Source organism: Plecotus auritus, assembly GCF_963455305.1.
Source record: "Plecotus auritus genome assembly, chromosome: 10".
Lineage (NCBI taxonomy): Eukaryota > Metazoa > Chordata > Mammalia > Chiroptera > Vespertilionidae > Plecotus > Plecotus auritus.
Genome location: NC_137785.1, coordinates 3,389,061 through 3,408,871, shown reverse-complemented (window position 1 = coordinate 3,408,871; position 19,811 = coordinate 3,389,061). Strand labels below are relative to the sequence as shown.

Here is a 19,811-nt window from a genome sequence, read left to right as displayed (position 1 = left end):
CGCCACTATAAAAAAGAAGGAATTTTTACCGTTTGCAGCAGCCTGGATGGAACTGGAGAGCATTGTGCTAAGCGAAATAAGCCAGTCAGAGAAAGAAAAATACCGCATGATCTCACTCATTTGTGGATAATAAAGAACATTATAAACCGATGAACAAAAAATAGATACAGAGGCAGAGAAGCATCGAACAGACTGTCAAACTACAGCGAGAAGGCTGGGGAGGGCTCGGGGGGGGGGGGGAGGAAAGAGATCAACCGAAGGACTTGTATGCATGCATATAAGCATAACCAATGGACGCAAGACACTGGGGGGGGAGGGGAGAAGGGCATGTGTGGGGGGTAGGGAAGGTCAATGGGGGGAAAAAGGAGACATATGTACTACTATTTGTAATACTTTAAACAATAAAATAAAATAATAAATTAAATTAATTAAATAAAATAAATTAAATTAATTAAAATATAAATAAAACAAAATAATAAAATTAATAAAATTAAATATAATAAAATAATAAAATAAAATAAAGTTAATTCAATAAATTAAATAAAAATTAATTAATTAAATTAATAAAATAATAATATTAATTAATTAAAATAAAATTATTGACTAAATAAATAACAAATAAATAAAATGATAAAATAAATTAATAAAATTAATAAAATAAAATATAATAAAATAAAGTAATAAAATGAAATAATAAAATAAAATTAATTCAATAAGCCGAAACCGGTTTGGCTCAGTGGATAGAGCGTCGGCCTGCGGACTGAAGAGTCCGGGTTCGATTCCGGTCAAGGGCATGTACCTTGGTTGCGGGCATATCCCCAGTGGAAGGTGTGCAGGAGGCAGCTGATCGATGTTTCTCTCTCATCAATGTTTCTAGCTCTCTATCCCTCTCCCTTCCTCTCTGTAAAATATCAATAAAATATATATATTTTTAAAAATGCCACCACTCATGTGTGTCTAATTGCAATTTGATGTTAGATTTGTTAGTCATATATTCATTTGTAAAAAAAAAAATTAAATTTAATTAAATTAATTCAATAAATTAAATAAAAAATTAATTAATTAATTAAATTAACAAAATAATTAAATAAATTAAATAAATAAAATATAAAATAATAAAATAAAAAAACACATTCCTGCCCAGCCATGGCCACCTGCAAAGAAGGTGCCTGGACCCGGGGAGAGACTTACGAGAGCTCCTTCAGGGCACACTTGGACGTGTCGAAGGACTTCTGAAAGTTCTTCACCTCAATGTGAGAGAGGTCATTGTCGCCCAGGCTGAGGAAGCGCAGGCTGGAATTCTTGCCGAGTTCCAGAAAGAGGCTGCGACAAGCCACAGAGGTGAGGTCGCAGGATTCCAACCTATCAAAGAGGCCCTGAGTGTTGTCCCTTCTGAGGTCACCTTGCCGCAGGAACAAAAGTGGCCTTCTCCCCATGCCTGGGCCAGGGGGCGGCCTCTGGGTTAGGGCCACTCAGAGTGTGGTCCCGGGTCCACAGCATCACCTCAGAGCTGGCGCCACCTGCTGGAGCTCAGAGGGTGTGTTCCAGGAATCTGTGTTTTACTAGTAACACTCCACCCTCTCCATCTCCCCGCCCCCCATCCCACCCACCCCACCCATCCCTGATGATTCTTTTTTTAAAAATTTCCTGCCAAAACCGGTTTGGCTCAGTGGATAGAGCATCGGCCTGTGGACTGAAGGGTCCCAGGTTCGATTCCGGTCAAGGGCATGTAACTTGGTTGCGGGCACATCCCCAGTGGGAGGTGTGCAGGAGGCAGCTGGTCGATGTTTCTCTCTCATCGATGTTTCTGACTATCTATCCCTCTTCCTTCCTCTCTGTAAAAAATCAATAAAATATATTTAAAAATAAATAAATAAAATGTTTAAAAAAATTTCTTTATTGATTAAGGTGTTATATAGGTGTCCTTATTCCCCCATTACCCTGGGCCCCCATATCCCCCACTCACGCCCTCACCCCCCTGTTGTCTGTGTCCATTGATTGGTTTAGGCTTCCTGATGATTCTGTTATACATTGAAATGTTATGACCCAGCAATTCCACTTCTGCGACTATAGCCAAAGAAACGGGAAACAGTAATTCAAAAGAATGTCTCCGCCGAAACCGGTTTGGCTCAGTGGATAGAGCGTCGGCCTGCGGACTGAAGGGTCCCGGGTTCGATTCCGGTCAAGGGCATGTACCTGGGTTGCGTGCACATCCTCAGTGGGAGGTGTGCGGGAGGCAGCTGATGGATGTTTCTCTCTCATCGATGTTTCTAGCTCTCTCTCCCTCTCCCTTCCTCTCTGTGAAATATCAATAAAATATATTTTTTTAAAAATGTCTGCACCCCTATGTTCACAGCAGCCTTATTGACGATCGCGAAGATGTGGAAGCAGCCCAAGTGTGCATCAGTAGGTGAGTGGATAAAAAAGCTGTGGTTCATTTACACCGTGGCGTACTACTCGGCCGTAAAAAAAGGGGGGTGGGCAGGAATCTTACCTTTTGCAACAACATGGATGGGCCTGGAGAGTATTATGCTAAGTGAAATAAGCCAGTCTGAGAAAGACAAACACCACGGGATCTCACTTATACGTGGAATCTAACGAACAACACATACTAACAAACAGAGCGGAGACAGACTCATGGACACAGACAGCAGAAGGACAGCTGTCAGAGGGGAGCGGGTTGGGGGCAGCGGGAGAAGGGTGAAGGAATTAAGCAAAGAAAAAAAAGGAAGACGCATGGACACAGACAACAGTGTGGTGATTGCCAGAGGGAAGGGGGTTGGGGGTAGATGGAAGAGTGGTAAAGGGAGACAAATGGAGATGGAAGCAGACTTGACTTGGGATGGTAGAAGATAAATAAACCCCAGATACCAGGGCCTCCACTTGGGTCGCCAGGGCGGGTGGCTGGCCTGCAAACCACCACAGGCCCCTCGCCCAGGCCACCTCATGCCCCAAGGGAACCCTCACCCTGATCCGGGACACCCCTCAGGGCAAACCAGCTGGCCCCCACCCATGCACCAGGCCTCTATCCTATCTAATAAAAGAGTAATATGCAGATGGACCATCACTCCAACACACAAGATGGCTGCCCCCATGTGGTCAAAGATCCTGCCCCCATGTGGACACAAGATGGCCACCACAAGATGGCCAGCAGGGGAGGGCAGTTGGGAGGGACCAGGCCTGCAAGGGAGGGCAGTTGGGGGCGATCAGGCCAGCAGGGGAGGGCAGTTGGGGGGGGACCAGGCCTGCAGGGGAGGGCAGTTAGGGGTGACCAGGCCTGCAGGGGAGGGCAGTTAGGGGCAAACAGGCTGGCAGGGGAGCAGTTAGGCATCAATCAGGCTGGCAGGGGAGTGGTTAGGGGGTGATCAGGCTGGCAGGCAGAAGCGGTTAGGGGCAATCAGGGTGGCAGGCAGGTGAGCAGTTGGGATCCAGCAGTCCTGGATTGTGAGAGGGATGTCCAACTGCCCGTTTAGGCCCAATCCCCCCACCGGGATCGGGCCTAAACGGGCAGTCGAACATCCCTCAAGGGGTCCCAGATTGGAGAGGGTGCAGGCTGGGCTGAGGGACACCCCCCTCCCCCGTGCACGAATTTCGTGCACCGGGCCTCTAGTACAACATACAGATGATGTGTTGTAGAATTGTATACCTGAAACTTGTATAATTTTATTAACCAACTAGAGGCCCGGTGCACGAAATTCATGCACTGGTGTGTGTGGAGGGATCCCTCAGCTCGGCCTGCCCCCTCTCGCAGTCCGGGACCTCTCAGGAGATGTCTGCCTGCCAGCTTAGGCCCACTCCCCGCGGGCAGTCTGGGGCTCTCACCGTCTGGGACCCCTCACTCCTTACCACCCACCTGCAGCGGAGATGGGAGAGGCTCCCGCTCCCACCACCGCCACTGCGCTCGCCAGCCGTGAGCCCAGCTTCTGGCTGTGTGGCCCTCCCCCTGTGGGAGCACACTGACCACCAGGGGGCAGCTTCTGTGTTAAACATCTGCCCCCTGGTGGTCAGTGCACATCATAGCGACCAGTCATTCCAGCGACCGGTCGTTCCACCGTTCGGTCGATTTACATATTAGGGTTTTAATATATAGGATCTCACCCCAATAAAACCAATCCTATATAATAAAAGGGTCATATACAAATTGACCCTAATAGCGGAATAACCGGGAACGGCCAGTTGCTATGACATGCACTGAGCACCAGGGGGCAGACGCTCAATGCAGGAGCTGCCCCCTGGTGGTCAGCGCACTCTGACAGGGGCGCTCCGTTCAGCCACAAGCTGGGCTGATGGCTGTGAGCGCAGCAGTGGTGGCAGGAGCCTCTCCCGCCTCCCCAGCAGTGCTGAGGATGTCCAACTGCAGCTTAGGCCTGCTCCCCGCCCCAGCAGGCCTAAGATGCAGTTGGACATCCCCTGAGGGCTCCTGGGCTGCCAGAGGGATGTCCGACTGCCTGCTTAGGCCTGATCCCCCCAGGAGGTGGGCCTAAGCTGGCAGGTGGACATCCCCCAAGGGGTCCCGGACTGCCAGAGGGCACAGGCCAGGCTGAGGGACCCCCCAAGTGCACCAATTTTCATGCACCAGGCCTCTAGTTCAAAAATAAAAGACATGTGAGAATCACTGTTCCACACCCATGTACGTTTTCCCTCTGCTAATCTCCTTACGTATCCGTGGCTGCCATGCTGGCTCCTGTTCTCCCAATGACTCCTCAAGCTTAGGGGTGGCCTTATTTCTGTGGAATTAAGTCCCTGGGATCTCAAAGTCCCAGTTCCCTTAGTCCAGTGGTGGCAGAGTTGCAGCTGGGGCTTCAGTAGAGCTAATACCAGAGACAGTGTTCTCAGCTTCCTTTCCATGTTAGAGCGGAGTCCAGTCCAGCATCAGGCTGGCGTTATTCACGTTCCTCACTGGGAGACCAGAGACTTACCACAGGTACTTGAGTTTGCACGCGGAGTGCCTCAAGGTCCTGAAGATCATCAAGGACAAAGCAACTCCCAGTTTGTTAGAACTCAAGTTCAGATGGGTCAGCCGGTTGTTACCGTGGACAAGCAGGACCAGTTCCTTCAGCACCCGCACGGGGGTGATCGATTTGCACCTGAGGGAGAGAGAGGCACCGAGAAAGCTCGCTTGTGTGGGGCATTTACCCCGTGGAATACTAGGCAGCTGTAAAAAAAGGAGGCTCTCTGACCCTCTGAGACAGCATGGAGGGACCTGGAGAGCATCCTGCTAAGTAAAGGAAGTCAGTCAGAGAAAGACACGTGTCCAAGGATCTCACTCATATGAGGAATCCAAGTAACAAAATACACTGATGAACGGAGTGGATCCAGGGACATGGAGCATGGAACAGAGTGTGGAATCGCAGAGGGAAGGTGGGGGAGGGTGGGTGGATGGGAGGTCGTCAACCGAAGACCTTATATCGGGATATAAGACATGGATACACACAATAGGGTGGGGAAGGCCTGGGGCAGGGGGGGGAGTGGGCTGGAGGGGGTCAATGGGGGGGAAAAGAGGGGCATATGTAATACTTTTAACAATAAATTATTAAAATAATAATAATAATAAAGAAAAAAAAGCTAGCTTGGGGGCTGGGGGTATTGCTTCCTCGTCTTCCCTTTCCACCATAAATACCCACACAGACACCCTCAGGATGTACAAGAATAAAAGGAACCCCAGCCCTGACTGGTTTGGCTCAGTGGATAGAGCGTCGGCCTGGGGACTGAAGGGTCCCAGGTTCGATTCCGGTCAAGGGCATGTACCTTGGTTGCAGGCACATCCCCAGTGGGGAGTGTGCAGGAGGCAGCTGACCGATGTTTCTCTCTCATCGATGTTTCTAACTCTCTATCCCTCTCCTTTCCTCTCTGTAAAATATCAATAAAATATATTTTTTTTAAAAAAGGAACCCCAAATTTGATTTTTGAGTCATGATACTGAACCTTGGAAGAGGCGATCTAAAAATATATCCCCCAAAGAGACAATAAACTCAGCTGGACATATAAAGTGAGGAGTCAGCCCTGGCCAGGCAGCTCAGTTGGTTGGAACATCATCGCGATGTGCCGAGGTTGGGGATTCGATTCCCTGGTCAGGGCACATACAAGAAGCAACGGATGAATGCATAAATAAGCAGAACAACAAATGGATACTTCTCTCTCTCTCTCAAATCAATAAATAATGTTTTTTTTAAAAAAAAAAAAATAACAATAAGCCCTAGCCGGTTTGGCTCAGCGGATAGAGCATCAGCCTGCAGGCCGAAGGGGCCCAGGTTTGATTCTGGTCAAGGGCATGTACCTCAGTTACAGGCTCCTCCCTGGCCCGGGCCCTGGTTGGGGCACATGCAGAAGGCAACCAATTGATGTTTCTCTCACATCGATGTTTCTCTCTGTCTTTCCCTCTCTCTTCTACCCTCTTTAGAAATCAATGGGAAGATATCCTTGGGTAAGGATGAATGAATGAATGAATGAATGAATGAATGAATGAATAAAGTCAGGCGTCAACCAATCTGTTTCCCTTCTCTAATCTGCCATGACGAGGGGGCCACCCACTCTTCTGGGAAGGTGACCTCCGACATCAACCCTGAGAGGCCTGATGGAAACCACTCTCTCCTGTTGTTCCATGTGTGGGTTTTTTGTGGTTTTTTTTTTTTTTTTTTTTTTTTTTTTTTAGCTTGTTTCTCCTTATCTTGAGGACTAAACGATAGAACCAAAATGTTGGGGGGAGGGGGACGATGAAAAAGACCACCGTGTAAACTTGATCCCGCTCTTTCAACACTCTGAAGTTTGAGGCGAGTCACGATCGCCACATCTTCTGCTCTTAGCTCCTTGAATCAGCATGTGTCTGATTTTTTAGATCCTGAGGAATTGATGGAATGGCGGAGGAAGAGTAAGATAGAACTCATTGGCCAAGACTCCAGACAGAGCATCTCACCCAATGCCATCTCCAATTCAACCCTAAGCGGGACTCAGAACAGAAGATTTGGCGATCATGACTCTGTCCTCTATCAGGTGTCGCTTCCCCGGCTTCTCCTACAAGGTCCTCTCCCATCTGCTCATTCTTTCCCATCTTCATGCTGGATTTGAGACCCTGTCATTTCCATCTGCATCGTGCGAGAGGACCGATAAGTCCACAACTATGCTTCCATTTCAATGACTAGGTCTTTACTCCAATTTTTTTTAGATAGTGGAGGCCCTTCTTAAAAAACAAACAAAAAATACTGATTTTTAGAGAGAGAGAGGAAGGGAGAGGAAGAAAGAGAAACATCGATTGGCTGCCTCCTGCACACCCCCCTGCTAGGAATCAAGCCCAACACCTGGGCGTGTGCCGTGACTGGGAATCGAACTGGCAACCACTTGGTGCATGGAATGGTGCCCACCGCCCCTGAGCCACACCAGCCGTTTCTTAAGAAAAGGATTTCCTTCTCCTTGGGGAGATGCCGCCATCTCATAAACTGTTCTGATCATTTAGGTGTGTTTCTCCAACACAGTGTAAGCTCCATGAAGGCAGGAGTTACCCGTTCTGTTCACAACCCCACAACTAAGATAGAGATGCCCCTACAATGTCCTAAAACTTCTCCAGTCCTTCACATCCAACTCAAATCAGCAGCCTCACTCAGGGGTCAGAAGGAAAAATTAGTTTCTCTGCACACACCTCTAGGGCAAGATTGGGCATGGCAGACTCCATTTTTTTTTTTTAATTTCAACCTATCCTGCCTAAGTAGCAGGTTCACTAATACAAGCACCTTTATTTTCCTTTTTTAAATACTAGAGGCCCGATGCACAGTCATGCAAGAATGGGCCTTCCTTCTCCTGGCTGCCGGCACCGCCTTCGCTCCGGCCCGGAGCCGCCTTTCCGCCTTCCCACACTGCCCAGAGGCCCGGAGTGGCTGTGGGAGTTGGGGGTGCCTGTGTATGCAAATTAACCTGCCATCTTTGTTGAGTTAATTTGCATACTCACTCCTGATTGGCTGGTGGGCATCACGAAGGTACGGTCAATTTGCATCTTTCTCTTTTATTAGTGTAGATACATTTTTTAAAAAATATATATATATATATTTTATTGATTTTTTTACAGAGAGGAAGGGAGAAAAATAGAGAGTTAGAAACATCGATGAGAGAGAAACATCGATCAGCTGCCTCCTGCACACCCCCCACTGGGGATGTGCCCGCAACCAAGGTACATGCCCTTGACCGGAATCGAACCTGGGACCTTTCAGTTCGCAGGCCGACACTCTATCCACTAAGCCAAACCAGTTAGGGCCATTTTTTTTTTATTGATCTCAGAGACAAAGCAAGAGGGAGATAGAAACATCAATGATGAGAGAGAATCATCCATCAGCTGCCTCCTGCACGCCTCCTACTCAGGTTGAGCCTGCAACCCAGGCATGTGCCCTGACCGGGAATCAAACCCTGACCTCCTGGGTCATAGGTCGATGATCCACCACGGAGCCACGCCGGCCAGGCTTTATTTCGTTTTTTAGCTTACTTTCTGGCAGATAGATATTGCAGGAATCAGAAAAGGTGTTGTTCTGCTCTGGCATTCGTCAAACGGCGAGCAGCTCGCACTTACGTTAGCTTCTGGAGTTTGCACCTTGGGTTTCTCAGCTCGTAGCAGAGCTTCCTCATCGCCTCGGCGTTCAGCTTGCTGTTGCTCAGGTCCAGCTCACTCACGTGCCCGTAGTGGAACACGGAGCAGACGTCCTGCCACTGGCGCGTCTTGGAACTGACAAGCCTGGTCCTTGATCTGGGGGAGAGAGAGAGAGAGAGAGAGAGAGAGAGAGAGAGAGAGAGAGAGAGAGAGAGAAGGCTGGTGAGTCCATGAGCCTCAACCAACACCCAGAATTCACTCCACAGGAGGCAAGAAAAAAAGACCCTCAGAAAATAGGTGTGGGGATCCCCTGGCGCTCTGGATATAAAAATGTGTAACCCCAAAAGCATTGTTCGCAAAATACCACATGTGTAATCCCGCAATCCTCAACAATTCTTGTCAGAGGAAAGCAACCTCCTAAGTGAGGCGAGGCGGAGGGAAGGGTTCATTCTTAAAAGGTCAGCCCTAACCAGTTTGGCTCAGTGGATAGAGCGTCGTCCTGCGGACTGAAGGGTCCCAGGTTCGATTCCGGTCAAGGGCATGTACCTTGGTGGCGGGCACATCCCCAGTAGGAGGTGTGCAGGAGGCAGCTGATGGATGTTTCTTTCCCATCGATATTTCTAACTCTCTATCCCTCTCCCTTCCTCTCTGTAAAAAATCAATAAAATATATTTTTAAGAAATTTTTTTAAAAAGTTCAGACTACGTTCAGCAGACCCCAGATGGATGCAGAACTCTGCCCCCTAGAATTATGTAATCTCTGTGCTTCAGTTTTCTATCTCTGGAAGGTCATTGAAAGGTCACAAAGTTTTTTTTAATCCTCACCTGAGGATATTTTTCCATTGATTTTTAGAGAGAGTGGGAGAGGAAAGATGAGAGAAATGTCGATGTGAGAGAAACACATCGATTGGTTGCCTCCTGCACGCACCCTGACCAGGGCCAGGGCTGGGGAGGAGCCTGCAACCTAGGTATGTGCCCTTCAGTCTGCAGTCCAACATTCTATCCGTGTGCAGTGCCTGAGATAGAAGCTCTACCTTTAACTTTTTAAAAATATATGTGTATACACACACACACACACACACACACACACACACACACACACACACTAGAGGCCCGGTGCACTAAATTTGTGCATGGGGGGGGGTGTCCCTCAGCCTGGCCTGCATCCTCTCCAATTTGGGACCCCCTCAGGGGATGGAATCAGGCCTAAATCAGGACATCCCTCTCGCAATCCAGGACCACTGGCTCCTAACTACTCACCTGCCTGCCTGCCTAATGCCCCCAACGGCCCTTCCCTGCCAGCCTGGTCACCCCAAACTGCCTCCCCTCCGCCGGCCTGATCTTTCCCCCAACTGACCTCCCCTGCCGGCCTGGTTGCACCCCCAACTGCCCTCCCCTGCCAGCCTGATCTCACCCCTAACTGCCTCTGCCTCGACCCCCACCACCATGTCTTTGTCTGGAAGGAAGTTGGACATCCAGAAGATGGCTGGTTGCCTGGTCTAATTAGCATATTATCCTTTTATCAGTATAGATATTTTTTATTGATTTCAGAGAGGAAGGGAGAGGGAGAGAGAGATAGAAACATCAATGATGAGAGTGAATCATTGATCGGCTGCCTTCTGCACGTCCCCTACTGGGGATCAAGCCTGCAACCCAGGCCCTTGACCGGAGTCAATCCCGGGACCCTTCAGTCCGCAGGCTGACGCTCTACCCACTGAGCAACACCAGTTAGGAGCCAGGGAACCCAATCCGATACCTAAAGGAGAATCTCCTCCCAGGGTGATGCTAATCAGTGATGTTGGATCAATCCTACCCTTTGCCAAACACAACTACGACAACCGAATCCCAGGTTCCCACAGGAACTGGGCCAGAGCCCGCAAAGACGAGAGCTGGCTGGGGAAGAGACGACGCCGCGTTACTCACCCCGACGCGTCCCTACGGCCGGTCAACTCCGTTTGCGGGATGAGGCAGCTGACGGAAAGCCTGAGCTTACTCAGCCTCTGACAGTGCTTCAGACAGAACGAGGTCGCCTGGAGCTGCAGGTCGCCCACCTCCAGGTCGGCTTCCAGCAGGTGGCTCAGAAGCTGCTTGACCAAGGCCTCCTCCTGCGTCTCGTACAAGCACTGAAAAAATGGCAGCAACTCAAAACGGTAGGGGACCACGTCGGACACCGACAGCTCCTCTGCCCATTGTAACAACTCGTCCGTGACCCTGGGAGACATCTGGCAATGCAACGCGTCTTCCACTTGCCTCGCGAGGTCTCGGTTCAAGAGACCGAAAGTGAAGAGCGCCATCTGGTGCCAGTAGGAGTTTGCATCCACCAAGGCCCCCTCCAGGACCACCCTCATCTCCTGGTGCTTCGAGAGGCCACCGACGGCTCCGTCCCTTCCCCTGAGCACGTAGAACATGGCCCCCAGGAACACCTGGAAGCTTTGGTGAGTGAAGGTCACGCAGTCCTCGCAGTCACTGACCTTCCGGAGAATGTTCAGCTGGAGGAGACGACGGATCAGGGGTGCCCGCAGGCGCCCGTGCCCCACGACCTCTTTGGCAAACGTGAAGTTGGAAGACCACATCCCGTGGGCGGCCAGAGAACAGAGAGCCTGCCACTGCTCTGCCCAGCTCTGCTTTGACCAGCTCACCTCCGCCGTCTCGAAGACGCTGGAGAAAAAGTAGGCGTACAGGCTGGTGGCGGTCTGGGCTTTCAGCCAGAAGGAAGGACGTCGGGCCATCTGGCGCTTCAGGCAGGAACACACGGTCCAGCACACGAGGGGGGCGGAGCAGGCCTGGAATAGAGCTTCGTTCTTCCGGACCCACTGCGAGACCTTATTGGCTTCGTTTCGGTCCCCGAAGTACCTGAAGAAATACTCCTTCTGGTCTCCCTCGGTGAACCCTGGGATGGGTAGACACCAGGGATGCAATAACAGCTGTTTAAGGTCCTCGCGGTGACAGTCCCTGGTGGTGACCAGTAAGGTGGCCGTGGGAAGGAGTTCCTTCTTCAACAGGTGGAGGAGGATGCTGGCCGCCGGGAGCCGCTGGTCCCAGTCTGTACACGGCGGGCGGTGGTCCACGTCGGGGGGCAAGGTCATCTCCTCAAAGCCATCGATGACGAACAGGAGCCTCTCGGGGTGACTCATGGCGTGTGCGATGGGGATCTGAGAGTCGGCCCAGTCCCGGGAAAGCAGGCCAACCAAGGTGGTGTCTTCCATGTCTCTGACGTGGTGGCAGCTGACGTAGAAGACGTACTCGAAGCTGTGCTGGAAGAGCAAGCCCTCCGCCCAGTGCAGCACGACCTTCATGGCCAGGGTGGTCTTCCCAACCCCTGCCGGACCGTGCAGCACGATCGTCCGGGGCTGGGCTCCCGACCCCTTGGGGTACAGGAGGCGCCTCAGCTCTTCGTGCTCCTGCTCTCTGAAGTTACGAAGGTAGATGTGGTCTTCCGGCCAAGGGATGTTGTCCCACATGGCCAGGAACCGCGCCTTCAGCCTCACTCGGTACCTTCCTCTGTGGACTGAGCGAGAGAAGCGAGTCAAACGACAACAATGCTCGGGAGGCATTTCGGCATCAGGGCCCTGGACCGTGTGGCTCAGTTGCTTGACCGTTATACCATTGCACTTAGTGGTCACTGGTTTGATTCCCAGTCAGGACACATGCCTGGGTTGGGTAGGCTCTGTCCCCAGCAGGGGGCATGCATGAGGCAGCCAATCGAAGGTTCTCTCTCATTGATGTTTCTCTCTCTCCCTCTCCCCTCCTCTCTCTCTCTCTCTCTCTCTCTCTCTCTCTCTCTCTCTCTCTCAAATCAATAAAAACATTTTTAAAATAAATGAAGAATGAAATCTTCTGGAGCAAGATAAACAATTTCTGCCTTCAAGGGTCTCGCTTTGGGGAAGAGGCGTGATGGGGGGCATGCGTCCAAAGGTAGCAACAGTGAACTCGTTTTATGACACACACACACATAAAAAACCTACGACGACGCAGGAGAAGATGAAGGATGTCTTTGGAAGCGGGAAAAGGGATCAGCGGAGGCTTAAATGGTGAGAAGCATCCGGTCCAAGACATAGAAAGAAACGCTTTCAGGCAGGGAGAGCTGCTCGTGCAAATACCCCTGAGATGGGGACTGAGAACGTTCTAGAGCAGTGATGGAGTGTCTAGCACACACACAAAAATACCCAGCTACCTATTAAGGCAACACTGTTAGGTCTGATCAAATAATTGAATCGGGCCGAAACCGGTTTGGCTCAATGGATAGAGCGTCAGCCTGCGGACTGAAAGGTCCCAGGTTCGATTCCGGTCAAGGGCATGTACCTTGGTTGCGGGCACATCCCCAGTGGTGAGTGTGCAGGAGGCAGCTGATCGATGTTTCTCTCTCATCGATGTTTCTAACTCTCTATCCCTCTCCCTTCCTCTCTGTAAAAAATCAATAAAATATATTTTTTAAAAAATAAAATAAAATAATTGAATTGGTACCCCCTCCCCTGAGAACGGACCTCTGGGCCCCTTCACAATGGACATTCCACTTGCTTAGACCACATGCCACTTGCTAAAACCATTCTCTCTCCCCTCCAGACCTTCCCAGGATCTAGACCTGCACAGAGAATTCTCCGCCCAGAAAAAGCCCGCCTCGGGTCCCTTAAAAACCTCTGACTCCCTGTCTTTGGTTGTTGGTGACATTGTGGGGCTCAGCCCATCTGGGTATCCAGATGACCTAATAAATTCATGAATTCTTCACCCCTTTGGGCCTCGTGGGTTCCTCCTTTGGCGACCCTAACACACACACACAAAGTCCAGAAACAGACACCGGCGTCTAAGAACTTAGCGTAGAATCAGACAGAATGTCCAGCTGGCGGGTGGCCTCCGATTTAACAAGCTGGACCAGAAGAACAGATGGGGAAGGGTGTCGTTTCTGGAATACTATCCTATCTAATAAAAGAGTAATATGCAGATTGACCATCACTCCAACACACAAGATGGCTGACCCCATGTGGTCAAAGATCCTGCCCCCATGTGGACACAAGATGGCTGCCACAAGATGGCCAGCAGGGGAGGGCAGTTGGGGGTGATCAGGCCAGCAGGGGAGGGCAGTTAGGGGTGACCAAGCTGGCAGAGGAGGGAAGTTGGGGGCAACCAGGCCTTCAGGGGAGGGCAGTTGGGAAGGACCCAGGCCTGCAGGGGAGAGCAGTTGGGGGTGACCAGGCCTTCAGGGGAGGGCAGTTAGGGGTGACCAGGCCTGCAGGGGAGGGCAGTTAGGGGCATACAGGCTGGCAGGGGAGCAGTTGGGCATCAATCAGGCTGGCAGGGAGTGGTTAGGGGGTGATCAGGCTGGCAGGCAGAAGCAGTTAGGGGCAATCAGGAAGGCAGGCAGGTGAGCAGTTGGGAGCCAGCAATCCTGGATTGTGAGAGGGATGTCCGACTGCCTGAGGGATCGGGCCTAAATGGGCAGTTGGACATCCCTCGAGGGGTCCCAGATTGGAGAGGGTGCAGGCTGGGCTGAGGGACCCCTCCCCCCCACCAGTGCACGAATTTCGTGCACTGGGCCTCTAGTCTATTGGATAAAACTTCAAGAAAAATTGGCCAAGGTGGGCCCGATAAAATGTTCCATCAAGCTATCTGTCTGCGATCATCGTCACATCGTGCGCACACACCTGATAGTTCTTCGGGGGCCTCTGGTTCTGGTTCTTCTTCGCCTGGGTCCTGGGAACCCTGAGCCATCTCTGAAAGAAGCCGTGATGATGGGGAATGAGAAACCCCGGGCTGGAAAGGGGTTAGGTGCTGATGGGTGCCCTCAGGAGGACCAGCTCTCTCTCTCTGACAAGCTTGGGGGGTGACTGGGGGAGTCACATCCCCAGCTCCATCAGCCCAACTACTTTGGAAGCTCTCCACGTTGCAAAGTCCATGCCACACCTCCAACCCCTCCCTGCCTCTGGGACTTGGGTCCAGCCAGACCCCCTGTCCGGCTCTTCCCCCAGGTGTCCACTTGGCTCACTCCCTCACCTCCAAGTCTTCCCTCAAGTCTTACCTCCTCGCGGTGGCGGTTGACCCTAATAAATCCAGCACAGACCCCCTACGTCACACGCCTTGGGCTCTCCCCACCCCCTTTATGCCTTTTCTTTTCCATTGCACGTGTCATTCTCTAACACACCGCATGACATACTTATTGATCCTATATCTCGTCTGTTACTAGCAATGTGGGTGGAGCCCATAAAAATCCAGCAGCGGCAAGGTAGGGGAGGGTGGGGGGGAAGGGAGAGAGATCAACCAAAGGACTTGTATGCATGCATATAAGCCTAACCCCGTGGTCGGCAAACTGCGGCTCGCGAGCCACATGCAGCTCTTTGGCCCCTTGAGTGTGGCTCTTCCACAAAATACCACGGCCTGGGCGAGTCTATTTTGAAGAAGTGGCATTGGAAGAAGTTTAAAAAATTTGGCTCTCAAAAGAAATTTTAATCGTTGTACTGTTGATATTTGGCTCTGTTGACTAATGAGTTTGCCGACCACTGGCCTAACCAATGGACACAGACACCAGGGGGGTGAGGGCATGAGTGGGGGAGGGGGTCTGGGAAGGTAATGGGGGGATGAGGACAAATATGTAATACCTTAACCAATAAAGAAATTAAAATACAGCCCTGACTGGTTTGGCTCAGTGGATAGAGCAACGGCCTGCGGACTGAAGGGTCCGAGGTTCAATTCCGGTCAAGGGCATGTACCTTGGTTGCGGGCACATCCCCAGTAGGAGGTATGCAAGAGGCAGCTGATTGATGTTTCTCTCCCATCAATGTTTCTAACTCTCTATCCCTCTGTCTTCCTCTCTGTAAAAAATCAATAAAATATACTAGAAAAAAAAATACCAAAAAAAAAAAAAATCCAGCAGCGGGGAGGGGGGTGGGTGGGAAGAGAACCACCAATGAGCTTGTGTGCGTATATGCATATCCTGTGGACACAGACAATGAGGTGGTGAGGGCCTGGGGGTGAGGGGTGCAGGAGTGGGCTGAAGAGATTAATGGGGGGGGGGGGGAAGGAGGATCTATGTAATCCTTTCAACAATAAAGATTTTATTAAAAAAATATTGAAACCCAGCAGCAACATTCTTGCTTCTATCCCCCGATGTCCCCATCTCCCATGGCCCCCCCAAACCCCATCATGTCCCATCCCCTCGGTCACCCATCCCGCACGTCCCTCCATGTCCTCTCCCCCTCCCCCAGGTCTCCATCCCCTCGGCCCGCTATCCTCCCCACGTTCCCCCCAACTCCATGCCCCCCATGCCTCCAGCCCCACTCACCATTCATCTGGGCCCTCAGTTCCTCACAGAGCGAAGTCAGCTTCATGTCCTCAGAGATGCGGAGGGTGACGTCCCACACCTGCTGTCCCGGGAAGTACTCCTTCAACAGACACAGCAGATCCGTGGGGTCCGCCGCCTTCAAGTTGGCCCAGGGGATCTTCGGGGAGCTCTCGGGCAGCAGCTGTGGGGACTGGAGGCCAAGTTTGAATCCCTCCAGCTGATACCGGTCCAGGCGCCTCAGGTGAGAGAGCAGCTTGTCATACAAGCGGTCGTCCACAGCCATGTCAGCGGAGGATCTCATCCTGCCCACACGCCAGGGTCCCCGCTTCCCCGAGACCTGTCCGGCCAACAGAACGAACAGGACCTGCACACAAAGAAGAGTGAGAACCGTAAACATGCCCTGGCCGGGTAGTTCAGTCGGTTAGAGCCGTGGTCGGCAAACTGCGGCTCACGAGCCACATGCGGCTCTTTGGCCCCTTGAGTGTGGCTCTTCTACAAAATACCACGGCCTGGGCGAGTCTATGTTGAAGAAGTGGCATTAGAAGAAGTTTAAGTTTAAAAAATGTGGCTCTCCAAAGAAATTTCAGTCCTTGTACTGTTGATATTTGGCTCTGTGGACAAATGAGTTTGCCGACCACTGGGTTAGAGCATCGTCCCCATACACCAAGGTTGCAGATTTGATCCCTGGTCAGAGCACACACAAGGATCAACCAAGGAATGCATGAATGAGTGGAACAACAAATCAATGCTTCTCTCTCCCTCTCTCTCTCTCTTTCTCCCTCTCTGTCTAAAAATGAATCAAAACATATCTTCTCCCTACCCGGTTTTTCTCAGTGGATAGAGCGTCAGCCTATGGACCAAAGTGCCCCGGGTTCGATTCCGGTCAAGGGCATGTACCTCAGTTGCAGGATCCTCCCTGGCCTGGGCCCTGGTTGGGGCACATGCAGGAGGCAACCAATTGATGTGTTTCTCTCACATCGATGTTTCTCTCTGTCTTTCCCCCTCTCTTCTATTCTCTCTAAAAGTCAATGAAAAATTATCCTCAGGTGTGGATTAAAAAAGAAAAAGAGAATCAACCAATGAATCCATGAATGAGTGGAACAACAAATCAATGGTTCTCTCTCTCTCTCTCTCTCTCTCTCTCTCTCTCTCTCTCTCCCTTCCTCTCTAAAAATCAACAAAAACATATCCTCGAGTGAGTATTAAAAAGGAAATACCTGCCGAAACCGGTTTGGCTCAGTGGATAGAGCGTTGGCCTGCAGACTGAAGGGTCCCGGGTTCGATTCCGGTCAAGGGCATATACCTTGGTTGCGGGCACATCCCCAGTGGGAGGTGTGCAGGAGGCAGCTGATCGATGTTTCTCTCTCATTGATGTTTCTAGCTCTCTATCCCTCTCCCTTCCTCTCTGTGAAATATCAATAAAATATATTTAAAAAAAAAAAAAAAAAAAGGAAATACCAACAGGGTCCCAGAAGGGGAGGGACACTAGGTTTGGGAAGGGTTTGGAGCAGAAGAGAGAGGAGCCATCCCACAACAATCAGACTTCTAATCTCAGGAACCCGGAGAAGAGGTCAGCTCCACTCCTACCCCAGCCTGGGACTGGCCTTCTGGTCGACCTCAGCCTCCTCCCAGGTCTGTCTGTGGGCCCCCCTGATGGATGGCTCTTCTCCCGCCCCCTCTGGGCAGGTGCAGAATAGCAGGTCCTGATAGGTTGAGAAACCACCAAGACTCAACTGTTGCGTGTTCTCTCTGACCCCTTCTCCTCCAGGTGTAAATCATCGCTAGCCGGGACGGGGGAGCAGAAATGGGTTTCTAACTAAAAAACCACACTCACCCACCCCGGCCCAAGTGCCTCGGTGGGTTGAGCGTCGTCCTGTGCACCGAAGGGTCGCCGGTTCAATCCCCAGTCAGGGCACATGCCCAGGTTGTAGGGTCAGTCCCCAGTTGGGGTGCGTTGGGAAGGCAACCAATCGATGTTTCTCTCTCCCCGCCTCTCTCTAAAAACAAAACCACACCAGCCTGGTGTAAGTGGAGCCCTCCCTCCCCAAAACCACTGATGCCAGTACCTGTCTGGGCTTTGCCGGCACCTGGGAGACCTCATCCACCAACGAAAGACGAGGAAGGGGGAGAAAGAGTTGAGGAGGCTCTGGGATCAGAGGCAGCAATACCACCGCCTGCAAATTGTAACTGAAAAATAAAATTAAAGCCCTGCCGGCATGGCTCAGTGACTGAGCGTCGACCTAGGAACCAGGAGGTCACGGTTCGATTCCCGGTCAGGGCACAGGCCCGGGTTGTGGGCTCCATCCCCAGTGTGGGGCGGGCGGGAGGCAGCTGATCCATGATTCTCTCTCCTCATGGATGTTTCTCTCTCTCTCCCTCTCCCTTCCTCACTGAAGTCAATAAAGAAATATTTTTTAAAAAAACAATAATTAAATTTAAAAATGAATCGATATGATAAAAATCACAGAGACAGCCACAGGCACAGGCCCGGGTTGTGGGCTCCATCCCCAGTGGGGGGCGTGCAGGAGGCAGCCGATCCATGATTCTCTCCCTCTCCCTTCCTCACTGAAGTCAATAAAGAAATATTTTTTTAAAAAACAATAATTAAATTTAAAAGTGAATCAATAAGATAAAATCACAGAGACAGCCATAGGCACAGGCCCAGGTTGTGGGCTCCATCCCCAGTGTGGGGCGTGCAGGAGGCAGCTGATCCATGATTCTCTCCCTCTCCCTTCCTCACTGAAGTCAATAAAGAAATATTTTTTAAAAAAAACAATAATTAAATTTAAAAATGAATCGATAAGATAAAATCACAGAGACAGACTGTCTTCTCCCAGCTCCAGGAACCCACCCCCCTGCCCCCCTGGCCTGCCCCCCCACCTCCCACCCCCGCCGTGACACCATTTCATCACAAACCTGACTGCTTGCCCACGGAAGCCAGGAGCAAGGCAGACTCACCTGAAAGCCACCGCTTTATCCACCGAAGGGTTCGCCCAGGGCATCAGCCATTTCCAATTGAAACGAGCCGTTTTCAATCAGCGACTGGGAAGCAGTGAGGAAGCCCCGGATCCGAATGCGTGTTTGGGAGTTCTCCCCAGATGAAAGTCCCAGAAGTGGAATCGCTGGGTCCCGGGATAGTTCCCATCTTTAATCTTTTGAGGAAACTCCATGCTGTTTTCCAGGAAATCGAGTCAATGATAGTGTAATCACTACGTGTAGTGAGTGTCAGGTGGGTTCTCAGCGGGAATCCCTTCATCAAGGGTACGATTGTCTAACCCCGCGGTCGGCAAACCGCGGCTCGCGAGCCACCTGCGGCTCTTTGGCCCCTGGAGTGTGGCTCTTCCACAAAATACCACGGCCTGGGCGCGTCTCTTTGGAAGAAGGGGCGTTCGAAGAAGTTTAAGTTTAAAAAAAATTGGCCAAAACCAGTTTGGCTCAGTGGATAGAGCGTCGGCCTGCGGACTGAAGGGTCCCGGGTTCGATTCCGGTCAAGGGCATGTACCTTGGTTGCGGGCACATCCCCAGTAGGAGGTGTGCAGGAGGCAGCTGATCGGTGTTTCTCTCTCATCGATGTTTCTAACTCTCTATCCCTCTTCCTTCCTCTCTGTAAAAAATCAATAAAATATATTTTTAAAAAAATTGGCTCTCCAAAGAAATGTCCATCGTTGTCCTGTTGATATTTGGCTCTGCGGACGAAGGAGTTTGCCGACCACTGGGCTAACCACCACACCATGCACCTGACACTGATAGAAAATGGAATGTCAACTGTAATTGACCAATTTTTTTAAATTTAGAAAAAAAAATGAGTGAAAAAAGGTGGAGAGATTAAGAAGTACAAATTGCCATCCTAGCTGGTTTGATTCAGTGAATAGAGCGTTGGCCTGCAGACTGAACGGTCTTGGGTTCAATTTCGGTCAAGGCCACATGCCCGGGTTGCGGGCTCGGTCCCCAGTAGGGGGAGTGCAGGAGG

At 51.0% G+C, this 19,811-nt stretch overlaps 1 protein-coding gene across 1 annotated transcript in view; it reads right to left on the bottom strand.

The window, feature by feature from the left end:
• The window catches only part of NLRP13 (NLR family pyrin domain containing 13), a gene marked incomplete at both ends in the record, with an annotated part of 31,892 nt that overhangs the window by 6,964 nt on the left and 5,117 nt on the right, over positions 1–19,811 (bottom strand). Inside the window, 5 exons of the mRNA XM_080644047.1 lie at positions 1,192–1,362; positions 4,920–5,087; positions 8,552–8,725; positions 10,492–12,076; positions 15,842–16,205. Coding sequence (XP_080500173.1) covers positions 1,192–1,362; positions 4,920–5,087; positions 8,552–8,725; positions 10,492–12,076; positions 15,842–16,205 — 2,462 coding nt within the window. The remainder of the gene's footprint in view (positions 1–1,191; positions 1,363–4,919; positions 5,088–8,551; positions 8,726–10,491; positions 12,077–15,841; positions 16,206–19,811) is intronic.